At 43.4% G+C, this 12,753-nt stretch overlaps 1 protein-coding gene across 1 annotated transcript in view; it reads right to left on the bottom strand.

The window, feature by feature from the left end:
- Positions 1-12,753, bottom strand: part of KIAA1549L (KIAA1549 like) — a 209,592-nt gene that overhangs the window by 118,723 nt on the left and 78,116 nt on the right. Inside the window, exons 4-7 of the mRNA XM_059929938.1 lie at positions 10,281-10,889; positions 8,142-8,257; positions 5,300-5,519; positions 4,335-4,468 (exon numbers count right to left, since the gene is read on the bottom strand). Of these exons, the coding sequence (XP_059785921.1) occupies positions 4,335-4,468; positions 5,300-5,519; positions 8,142-8,257; positions 10,281-10,889 (1,079 nt within the window). The remainder of the gene's footprint in view (positions 1-4,334; positions 4,469-5,299; positions 5,520-8,141; positions 8,258-10,280; positions 10,890-12,753) is intronic.

Genomic DNA, 12,753 nt, shown 5'->3' with positions numbered 1-12,753 from the left:
TAAAGTGTACAGTTCAGTGGCATTAAGTACATTCGCATTATTGTGCAACTATCACCACCATCCATCTCCAAAACTTTTTCATCATCCCAAACTGAAACTCTGTACCTACTAAATAACGCTCCGTTTCTTCCTCTTCCTAGCTCCTAGAAACCACCATTCTATTTTCTCTCTCTATTAATTTGACAAAACTAAATACTTTTTATAAGTGGAATCATACAGTATTTGTCCTTTTGTGACTGGCTTCTTTCACTTAGCATGATGTCCTCAAGGTACATTCATGTTGTAGCCTGTGTCAGAATTTCCCTCCTTTTTAAGGATGAATAATATTCCATCACATGTATATACCACATTGCCTTATCCATTCACCCATGGATGGACACTTAGGTTGCTTCCACCTTTTGGTTGTTGCGAATAACGCTGCTTTGAACACCGGTGTTCCAATATCTGTTCAAGTCCCTGGTTTAAATTCTATTGGGTATATACCCAGAAATAGAATTGTTGGATCATATGGTAATTCTATGTTTTTTGAGGGAACGCCATACTGTTTTCCACAGCAGCTGCACCATTTGACACGTCCACCAGCAGTGCACAAGAGTCCCAATTTCTCCTTACCAATGTTTATTATTCTCTATTTTTTTTTGTAATAGCCATCCTCAATAGGTGTGAGTGGTATTTCGTGGTTTTTATTTGCATTTCCCTAATGATTAGTCATGTCGAGCATCATTTCATGTGCTTATTGGTTACCTGTATATCGTCTTTGGAGAAATGTCTATTCAAGTCCTTTGCCCATTTCTTACTTGGGTTGTTTGGTTTTTTTGTTGCTGAGCTGTAGGAGTTCTTTACATATTCTAGATATTAACCCCCTATAGATACATGATTGGCAAATATTTTCTCCCATTCTGTGGGTTGCCTTTTGATTATGTCCTTTGAGCCACAAAAGTTTTTAATTTTGATGACATCTAACTTATTTATTTTTTCTTTTGTTACCTGTGCTTTTGGTGTCATATCAACAAATCACTGCCAAATCCAATGTCATGAAGCTTTTTTCCCCTATTTTCTTCTAAGAGTCCTACAGTTTTAGCTCCTACATTTAGGTCTTTGATCCATTTTGAGTTAACTTTTGTATACGGTGTTAGGTGAGGATCCAACTTCATTCTTTTGCTTGTGGATATCCAGTTTCCTAGTAGTACTGGTTGAAAAGACTGTCCCTTCCCCCACCAAAAGGTCTCATCAAAAATCATTTGACCATATATGTAAGGGTTTATTTCTGGGCTCTCTATTCTGTTCCATTGGTCCATATGTCTGTCTTTATGCCAGTACCATACTGCTTTGATTACCATAGTTTTGCACTAAGTTTTGAAATCAGGAAGTGTGGGACCTCCAACTTTGTTTTCCTCTTTCAAGATTGTTTCAGCTATTCGGGGTCCCTTGATATTTCGGGTGAATTTTAGGATGGATTTTTCTATTTCTGCAAAAAACATCACTGGAATTTCAATAGGGATTGCATAGGGATCATTCTGGGTAGTATTTGACATCATAACAATATTAAGTCTTCCAATTCATGAGCACAGAATGTCTTTCCATTTATTTGTGTTTTCTTTACTATACTCATTTTTTTTTTATAGCTAAGAAAAGTGTGACCATTCTTGGGGGCTGCTTAACAACAACTTCATAAATAAGAAGAGATCCACAGGCCTGAAACCAAGGTCATATCACTGTTACTTGATAGTCATGCCTTGTCCCTTGCAGGGGATACTTTCCCATTACCCCTCTACTCTTAGACTCGTATGGGTTCTGACCGTATCTCTTACTTCCCATTCACTCATGCCATGATTCATTTAGCTAATTAGACCCACAGCACTGACAGAATGGAAAGCTGTTATTTTCATTCTTAGTATCCATTCTCCCTTCTTCCTTGTCAGCACCACAATTCTCCCTGGGGAAACACCACCTCCTCTCCAGTCAGTTCATGTGCTTTGGGTGCACTTGTCCCACTCAGGTTCCAGGAGTAGGCATCTCAGCCAGACTTAGTTGACTGGGATATTTCATATCCTCGACCACAGTTACTGGTCCAGAAATGGGCACGTGATCCAAGAGGGTTCAATGAAAACTAATCCAGGATTTTGACTGGAATGACACAAAAAAGGCACTCTGGATCCATAAGACTGTAAGTAATAAGGACGAGGCAAACCTGGAGGTGCCAGGGGCCTGAGGATGATGCCGCCCAGAGCAAGGCAAGCCAAGAGACGAAGAGAGAACTTCATGAAGAAATCATGTAAGCACCTGGATCCAATTGTTCCTGAAGTAAGGAGCTGTGAACCTTTCGATTACATGACCCAATCACTTCCTCTTTTTGCATAAGCCTGTGAGCTTGGATTCTGTTGCTTATAATCAAAAAGTCCTAATTGAGTCTACTATACTCTAGCCCCTAATATCAATGCTATACAAGTAAAAAATAATTAAGTCACTTTTTCGATGACTCTCTGAACAAATTAAATATTTACATGGTCTTATTCCACAAAAGATCCAAGGTGCCCCACAAATTACATTTAATACAATAAAATGGTAATTTATTAATTACAAAACCAGGTCCTGAAAAAACAGATTAAAGACAACCCTGGGGTGATGATTAGCATGTAGCAATCTATGCATGATATAGGGGCCTAGAGGGTTACTAAATCCACACAACAACTTTGGCTCTGGGCTTCCTGCCAGCCAAGGCAAAAAGTGAAAGAGGGTTAATAAAACAATTCACCCAAAGCTGTGGATATGTTCAAGAGCATCTAAAATCTATTTAGATGCAATTATCTAATTGCCCATTGTAGTCTTTTCCAAGGAATGTTTGTTACTTGCTTTATAAAGTTTCATCTCACGGCCCCTGACTATCATACGACAACACAAGAGAGGTTTCTTAAGGCCAAGGGCAGCTTATTTATCTTGGTGTCCCTTCCAGTGCCTGATAAAGAGAAGCTGGTCGATAAGTCTGTGCTTCTTGAATATAATTAGAATATGTTCCACTGCCAAGCTCCAATAAGACTCATGTACCTGTGAGGATCATAAATGCAATCAGAAAGAAAAAGGAGCTGAGTCACACTCCTTACATAAATCTTATGTCTGTGACATGTTTTTAGATCTTAGTCTAATATGAACCAGATCATAATGAGATACTTCCATATATACTTTGGGTGAATCTAGAAAAGGACAACTGCTCATTCAAATTAAAATGTATGCTTTCCACATCATATTGGCTTTGCTGATAATTCACTTATGCTAAATGTCAATTTTAAAACCACTGGGTTTAATTGCAAAGGCTTTTAGTTCAGTAAAAACAGAGACATTAGTTAGTACAGTTAATTAGAGAAATTTGGGGGCTGGATGAATATGATTAAGAAGCATCTGTTTTTAGTGAGATGTTATCAATATAATTGTAAAAAATGGGTCTGAGAAATGCTTTTGGTAGCATGTCTACTGTAAATCCAGGAAGTTGAAATACAGTACACCAGGAGTGGGATTGCCCTGGAAGATAATGCATATGCTTGCCAAAAATTTCATCAAGGATCCCATTTCTGCATTGCACTGATGCTAGTAGAGCATGGTGGATTAGAGTATGGGCTTTGGCTCAAGTCCTAATTCCATTTCTTACCAACTGTATGACCTTCTGGAAGTTTCCTACCCTTCTCTCAGTTCCCTCTCCTGTGAAATGCTGATAATAACACCTCAGAAGGATGTCTTGAGTATTATGTATCAAAACATTTATAAAACACTTAGCACAGTCCTGGCACATAGTAAACCCTAAATATAAAGTGTGTGTGTGTGTGTGTGTGTGTGTGTGTGTGTGTGTGTGTGTCTAAATTAAGGTGATTGTTCGTGTGGATGCCTGGAAAACAACTCAAAGAAAATCACAGAATAGGCAAATCTTGGTAAGTTAGCTATTTAGAAATGATTCATTTTATATGCGACATTTGACATATAGAGTATATTCTAGTTCATTTTTTAAAAATAATAAATGTATTAGAAAGGCTTAAGGAAGCTTCAAGCCTTCCCAAGAGAGGCTTGGGAAAATAAATATAAAATCCCAAATCACAGCAGGTACACAGTATCACAGCATCTCCCTTGTCATGACCACCACACCCCAGACATCCTCATCATTGCCAGGCCTGACTCAACTCGGTGGCCCCAAAGTGGCACCTTCTCCTGTTGATATCACATGCCCGAAGTACAAAGTTACATTTACACCAGGCAGCTTTGAAATGCGGGACCAAATCACTTCTTGCCAACACTTGTGTTCCGGTTGGCCTCTGTCAACTACACAGCTGAAGCACCCTCCTCCTTACCTGAATCGTCAGGTTGCTTTTAGTATTCAGAACTTTCCTCTCGGCATCCTGGAAGGCCCTCTGTAGTCTCTGTTCCATCGTCTGAGCAAACTTGCAGGACTGTATGTTGTCGGACTGGCTCACAAACTGTAGCACTAGAATGAGAGTAATAAATCAGTGCTCACCAAAGCTCTGTGTCTTAGTTCCTTGAACTTAATAGCAGTCATGATATAAAACGGCATGATTTTACATCAGAGAAATCAGGCAAATAAGGACAGTTGCAGTTTTGGAAGTGGCTCTTACAATGATTTATAACATAGAAGAATTAAAAGCGGGATTGAACCTGAGATTCCCTCCAATGCAAAGGATTTTGTGATTTCATTTGATTGGCATATGGAGACATCTGCTCCAGGACAACAAAATGGCTTAAGAGTGATCATGTCTTCTCTTTCTTTGGAGGGGAAAAAAACAATCAATTGGTCTGCATGACTAAGTTGTTTGAGTCTTTCAGTTTCAATGGTTCCTCTACTCTTGTGGTTTACAAACCACAGGATCACAGTCACCAGGCAGTTTGAAAGAAAGATTCCAAGGCCTAAGCTCAGAGATTCTGATTCAGCGGCATCTGGAACATGTTGCTGCAAAGCACAGATTTTACGGACGCTCAACTCTCCTCAGTATTCACTGGTAATACAGAAAAAAAAAAACAAAAACAGTACTTGATGCTCACAAGTACGATATACTCATAATTATATAAATTGGGAAGAAAGACTCCTGTGAAGGAATATTTCTAATGAATCCAGGTTGGAAAAGTTTAGGCTGCTGTGCAGGGAACTTGGACATTTGACTAGCAAGGCCCTTGGAGGAAGGTACACAATGACTCTAAGAAATGACAGAGCAGCCAGTGATGGAGTTTTCAAACAGGTGTCCTCTTGGTACCACCGCTGATCCCAGAACGGATAGGAATCCTTTCCTTCTGAGTTACTTGCCTGTTTTCAGCTGCAAGTAGCCTGCAGGCTGGGGAGTCCACGGGGACGCAAGTACTGCCACAGACTGCAAGGTTGGGGTGTGTTGCTTCAGATCTGCAGTGACATTGCTGATCCCATAAATGCCCAGCGTTTCAATCACTGCAGCAGGCAAGTAGACCAGCCTCCCTTTGGTAGCATAATAACCAACAGTGACGTTGTGAGAATGTTCCAGAATGTCCACCTACAAAACGAATGGACCCAGAGAACTCAGTGTTCATTTCCACGGTACTTTAAGTTCTTCTTGGTGTTTCTTAGAACCACAACTGTTACTCAGCATGGCTGGGGAATAGGACACTCTCATTTGACAAATATTCTAACAATCTCATAAGCCTACGGGGATTGTCAAGTCTCAAAATATAAGAATACAACAAAATATAATTTATATCGAACCTACGGATATAGGATTCAATCTATATTTAATTTAATTCTGGAATAGAATTAAATGTGTGGTTTTTTTAAATTATTATTCTTTAAGTGCCTCAGTATAATCCTGTGAGCATCAATTAGCACCCAAGAAGGCAGGCAGGAGATGGCAGGCAAAAGAGATTTCCAGGGAATGGAATGCTGGGAAAAACAGCTGTATCATATTTCTCATCATTTATAAACACTAAAAGGCAGAAGTGATAGATTAAGTGGAGGCCCTTCAGGACAGGGGTCAGGTAGTAAATGAGGTGAATTCCTTTCTTCACAAGCTGAGAAGAACTGTTCAGACTTCACTCCATTCTTGGCTTGTGACTGGTTCAAGACCAAGGCAGGGATGGGCCATGGAGAGTTTCTCTTACAGCTGAGTCCTAAGGGATGTTGATGATCTGAGCTCATTCTGACCCAACTGGAAGATTTTGAGACTTTCGATTTTATTCTTACTTTGTTTTCTTAGTGTTTTATATCAGCAGTTCAGGGTGTTTTTAACACCTGCTTTCCTCCCCCTTATTCTTGCATCTCCATTAGGACTGTCATGTGTATTTGCCAAAGAAACCAGGACAGTTGATTTTGCAGCAGGCTGGGTATGCCTTTGCTTCCCCCACACTGTGTGTCCCCAGCACCTTGTTACCTAAAGGCGGTGTTCAAGGTGACTTTAGGTGGGACAAGAGATACTTCTGGATGGAACACGGACTCAGCACCAAATGCCACCAAATCACCCAGCAAGAAAGTTACTCCCATTCCAATCCTTCCAATTACCTCAAGGAGCAGGTCTCAGTTTGAGGATAATTGACTTTTAACGCCTCTCTAATCCTTGCTAACCATATTTTTAAACAAACAAAGGAACACCAGGCCCAGCCTTAATGCCTTCTGTAAGCAACAATGCCTAGCTTGAATTTAACAGGCTGTCTCCATTATTTTCATTTTTATTTTTATCTTTTAAAAGTTTTGGCCACACTGCTCGGCTTGCAATATCTCAGTTCTCTGACAGGGCCATGGAAGTGAAGGCGCAAAATCCTAACCACTAGACCACCAGGGAACTCCCTATTCTCATGTTTATGATTACCTTTTATTTGTGGCAAATGATCCTGATTGCTACTTATGGTAGTAATATCAAACATCCTTTCAAAAGAAACGTGTTTATTAAGTGTTTTTTTAAAAATTTTTTTGGAGTATAGTCAATTTAAAATGTTGTGTTAGTTTCAGGTGTACAGCAAAGTGAATCAATTATACATATACATATATCCACTCTTTTTAAATTCTTTCCCATATAGGTCACTACAGAGTATTGAGAAGAGTTCCCTGTGCTATACAACAGGTCCTTATTAGTTATCTATTTTATATATAGTAGTGTGTGTACGTCAATCCCAATCTTAACTGTTTTTTAAATAAAAGCTGATTTTAAAAAAAACTAACATGTACTAATTGTCACACTGGTCTGTGATGATATGCAAAAAAGGCAAAAGCTGTGAGGGTAATTTGCAAATGACCAAAGTTTAGTGAAAACTGTCTCAGGTAACCACATGGAAACATTCACATTTTCAACTTTCAAATAAAGTTTCTGGTGCAGAAACCACAGATGCTTCTCGTGGAGAGCATTTCTTCTTTTTTTTTTTTCAGAATTATATAAAAGAGATTAACAATGACCAATAAACTGTGTACCCAATCTCCTTCCTAGTCCTTCATGTGGTGGTGGGGAAGGACCCCTAATCTGAATGCAGCTGGGGCACAAAGCATCAAAGGAGGAAGCGAAAGCAATATTTTCTAGTGATGTAAAGGGTTGTCCACTGACTGTCAATCACATTTACTGCTTTAAAACTTGGAATCAAACCAAAAGGGTGTAAAGCAAGGCTTCCATCACTTAGATATGCCATCAAAATCAGCTAGTGGTTGTTTAATAGTACTTGGCATTAAAGCGTTTAGAGAAAAAAAATGTTTACTTCCCTATCTGCTGCTGGCAATTTAAGCAAAGGTGGACTCAGTTTACAAGTCAGAGTAATTTTTAAATGTCCAGAAATAAATCACTAATTGTTCACAATGGTGAGGAAGATAAAGGAAAAAAACAATGGATGATTTCTGCAAAATTACACTACCACAATTAAATACTTTCCCCAAACAACAGGATAATGGGACAATTTAAAACAGAATCTCCAGGTTTAAAAAAAAAAAAACAAAAAAAACTAGACATAAGGCAATTATCTTTAATTTTCCATCTCAGAATTTGACCTTCTCCAGCTACCATGCATTAGCTATTTGCCCAAATGATGAAAGATCCTACTTCTGTTGTGGCTATGGTACCCAGGGAGGAAGAAAACAATCTAAACAGACTCTAGACCCAAGAGGAAGAGATAGATAAGCCTGGTTACAAAAGCAGGGGGCTTACATGAGCCAAGACGTCATTCCGGTGGAATGCCTTCCGCAATGCCTGTGTGAGCCCTCTGGCTACATTAAGCTTCAAGGTTTCACTGATCTGCACCCTCCTTTGGGTCAGAAAGAGAACTGTGGGGTGAAACAGAAGCATGCAATCAGCGTAAGGCAGCAGACCTCCTAATTAATGAGCCCTCCTCTCCTCCCCAGCTACCCACCACCTCCTACAGGTTCTGAGCAACGCTAGTGGGCACAGGTCCAACCAATGGGGCAGCAGCTCCGTTGGTCCCGCTCAAGTCCTAAGGAAAGGAGGCCCCAGCCATTCGTGTGGCCCTAGTGGAGAGAGAGCTAGCATGCTGGTGGCACTTCACGTCTGACCAACGCTGCCTCTGACTCTGAAAGCCAGGCTAAGCCTTGCCTGCCCCTGACCGGTCTGCATGCAAGGAAATTCCTGGAACAGCATCCCTGAGAACCTCCTTAACTGCAGGCCCTGCATCCTAAAACAGCCTAAATCAACCCTGCTTCAGGAGGTGCAGTCCTCACCCCACAAGCGGGACGGAGACAGGAATGGAGACCTGGCATGGAGAAGAGGCATTTGTGGTTGAACATGACAGGTGCTATTTGAAGGGAAGCCTAGGATGTGGTTGGAGGCCCTCGGAGGAGCATCCAGCCCTGACATGGGCAAGGGGGTGGGGATCAGGGAAGGTTTCCGGGAGGAACTGTTGCTTCCACTGAGTCTTGGAGGATGACGGGCGTGAGCCAGGCCAAGGCCAGAGGGACTGCCCACTGCCACTCCCAGCAGAGGGAAGACCAAGTACAAAGGCACAGGGGAGAGAAGTGAATATTTCAGCCTACAATATCAGGCTCAGCCCTGGGGCAGTGGGAAATGAAGGGTTTAAAGCAAAGGCATGTATTTTAGGAGGCTCCCTGGACTCCAGACTGGAGAACAGATTGGAGGGTGGGGGAAGTCTGAAGGCAGAGAGAAAAATCTGGCTGTTGTTTCAGAAATTTAGGTGAGCGATGGTGACGGTGTGAACCAGGGAAGTGGCAGTGAGGGTGGAGGGAAGAAGTATTTAGGAGGTAGAACCGGAAGGAACCGGTCATTGACTGGGGGCGGCTGGGGTGAAGGGAGGTTGTGAAGAAGAGGGAGGGGAGAATGTTCCAGACTTCCGCACCTAGGTGGCTGGGATGTGGAAAACCAGATGGTATAACTGCTTGAGAAACTGAAAAAGATACTGTGCTTTCTGCTCTGCCTAGTTTCACAATTTCCTATTTTAGAATAAGATTATGTCTCAAGAGATAATTTCATTTAATTCTTTGTGGGGTGAAGAGGAAGGCGGGACATGAGCATTCAACACTGGCATGTTCTTTCAAATAATGTGTCTAATGCTTTTTATAGCAGACATTACCACACTATTAAAAGCATCCTGTGCCTTCTTGGCCCGTCTGCTGCAACTCAGAGGCGGGGGCTAAAAAAGATAGCATCTACGCGACTTTTTCAAGAAGGTCTCCTTTTTAACATCAGAAGAAATCTTGGGCACCAACATAGTGTACGGTAGCTGTACTGTCAGTATCTGCCGGTTGAGAAAATACATGACAGAAAGCCTTTCTGAGTTCTGTAGCCCTTCCCAAGATTCTGTATTTTACCGATCACATCATTCACGCGTGTGAGACATCACTGAGGTCTGTACGCGCAAACTTTGGTGTACATCTGCTTTCTCAGACTCACTGGCAGAACTGGTTTCCCAGGGGCCTCTGATATCAGGATGGATCCCAGGACTAGAATCCATGTCACAAGATGCTCCTCTCCTCTGTCACTTGATAAAGGTCAGGGCTTCTCAACCTCGGCACTACTGACGTTTTGGGTTGGATCGTTCTTTGTTGCCTGACTGTCCTATGCACTGTAGAATGTTTAGCAGCATCTCCGGTCTCTAACTCACTAGATGCCCATAACACCCTCCCTACCCTCCAAGTTGTAGACACCCAAAAACATCTCCAGACATGGCCAAATGTCCCCTGGTGGCTGGGCAGGGGGGGCAAAATCCCCCCCTGGTTGAGAACCACTGATCTCAAAGAAATCTAATAATTCCGCTACACCTCTGAGGCCAGGATGCGCTTGCTGCTTTCAAGTCAAATCAGGACAGTGGACTCTTACCTGTCTTCACCAAGAGCTTACTGGACATCTGACACTCCAGGTTGGATGCCATTTTGCCAGTTGTGACCATGGCCGTGGACACAGCGGGAAGAGCAGCGTCTGTGTTTTCTGCTGACAAAGGCGGCATCCGGGTGGCCCTTATTGGTGCAGTGATGGACGTCAAGGCTGCCGTGATTGTCAGCGGGCGTGCGGTGGACACCTTGGGCATGTCTGGGTTGGTGGGGTTCAGGAAGCCCGTGTACATGGCTTGTGGTTTCCTGGGGAGGTGTGTTGTGGACAACAGGCCAGAGGCAGTGCCCGTGTTCCCTTGCGTGGCCGTGGGAGTGCTCATGGTGTGTGCTGTTCTTGCAAACATGTAGGTCGGCGTGAACGAGAAGGCTGGATGGGCTGCCCCTGGTGTCGCCTTTGGGCCAGATGCTGCGTTGCTTGTGACGTTTTTAGCTACAGCAGTGGTCCAGCTGCTCTTGACTAATCCCGAGGCCACGGCTGAAGGGCTGCTGCCGGTGCCCTTAGCCACCAGGGCTGCAGACAGCACCAGTGGACTTGATTTCCGAAGAAACAACATGGTTGCTGCTGTTGGTTGTGCCTTGGGCGACACCGAGGAGGCCACTGCAAAAAGAGAAGAGCGAAGTTTGTCATTGGTCCGGAACGCACACACCACTGTGGGGATGAATGGATGTAATTTATGGGTTTGCTGGGGTGAAAAGTCGCTGAGCACTGGAATTTAGGCAAAACAGCTTTAGGTTCGTTAAGCCGATTAACCATAATGAGAATGCCACTTAGAGCAAAGCTATGGTTGGAAATAAGGACACTTAAATTCTGAATACTTTCCAAAAAATCAAGTCGGCAGAGGATCGGGGGCCTGACTATCTGGACTGCTAACTCATTCACCATCCAGGAATCAGGCATATCTGCATCTTCTGAGCAAAGCTGGGTATCTGTGTTGAGCTTGAAGATGCTTTGGCCCCAGAAGCAGTCACACCTATTTCTTGGGGCGGGGGGGGGGTACCAGGAAACAAACTACCTGCATTAGTGGCTGCACCTGTCCACTTCTCGGGGCGCTGAGAAGCCGGCAGTGCTTTGGATGGGGTCCTGAATAAGGCACTGGTTGATAGAGGAGGAGATTCAGCAGTAGAGTGATAGCTCGGGATACTCTGGAACGGTGGGGAAGCATTTATCACCGGAGGTGGATAGATGTTGCCGGAAATTTGGAAACTTGTATCCATTCCATCTGAAAGCATTTCCCATAAGCTAGCTGTGGAAGTTAGACTTGGAGAGGTCAGCACAGGAGAGTGTGTTGGATGGGCAGGCAACCGTAGATGGGGATGAGACACAGAATGTTGACTTATGAATGGGTCATCTTCAACCTCAGCTGTTTGAAAGTCTCCGGAATAGTTGTTAGTGTTTATGGACAAGAAGTCTGTATCGTTTCCAACCATGGTAACGTCTGACTGTTGGACGAGCTGGTTAGCGCTTGTACCAGAGACTGGATCCTGAATGCTAAAGCCTTCTGCAGTCACTAAATGCCCAACATTATCTTTGAAATCCCGAGATTTTATTGTACTGGCAGCAGAATTTAAACCACCGGGAGGAGCGGCTGAAGCTGAGTGAGTTTCCCAACTTGTGGAGTTCATTGTGTGCCCATTCACATCATAATTTGTTTGCTGCAGCAAGCCAGATATCATCGGTTCTGTTGAAAGGGATCCAGTTTCTGCTGCAAGAGAATGCCAGAAAACATTTGTGATTGCTGGCTTCTTCATGTCTCCCATTGTTGAGAAATCATAGACCTCATTGGAGGAGGGAAATGCTGTCACCTGTTTGGAAGCTGAAACCGGCAACTCAGAATGGTCCGTCACAGCTGTGTAAGTATCTGGCTTGGTGTTGGAAGAGCTATGAGATGGGGAAACAGTCTGGGTGGCTCGTGCGAAGGGGATGGAAGATGGAGATAATTCTGAAGGAAGGAGGTTTGTTCTTGGTGGTGTAATGTCTGAAGAAACCCGATCAGTGCTAAAATCAGAGGTGACTCCACTTACAGCGTGAAGACTTGGCCTCTCTTTACTTGAAAGGGTCTGGAGAGAAACTGTCAAATTTGCCTTCTCGTTTTTCTTTAAAACAGCTGTTCCACTACCTTCTTTCTGCAGGGGAAATGTCCAAGTCGTGGAAGGAAGATTAGGAAATGTGCTTGAGAGGAGCAAGTCTGCAGCTGCAGTAGAAGGGGATCCATCACTGCCTGCTTCTTGAGGAGTTGGCACTGGGGGCATGGCGGATGGAGAGGCATGATTCCCTGCCAGCTGGAGGAAAGAAGGCATGGAGGGGAAGTCTGCCAGTGCGCCATTTGATGGGGATGTGAGAACCTCCCCAGAAAGGATTTCTTGCCCTCGGCTGGCTGTGGTGAGAGGCAGAGAAGGCACCAAAGGGGAGGATGTGTGTTCTGCTGAAAGTGTGGGCCCTTTGGAATTCTCTGGAGCTGCTG

This window comes from Balaenoptera ricei, chromosome 8, assembly GCF_028023285.1.
Source record: "Balaenoptera ricei isolate mBalRic1 chromosome 8, mBalRic1.hap2, whole genome shotgun sequence".
Classification (NCBI taxonomy): Eukaryota; Metazoa; Chordata; class Mammalia; order Artiodactyla; family Balaenopteridae; genus Balaenoptera; species Balaenoptera ricei.
This window is presented reverse-complemented; position numbering and strand designations above follow the sequence as displayed.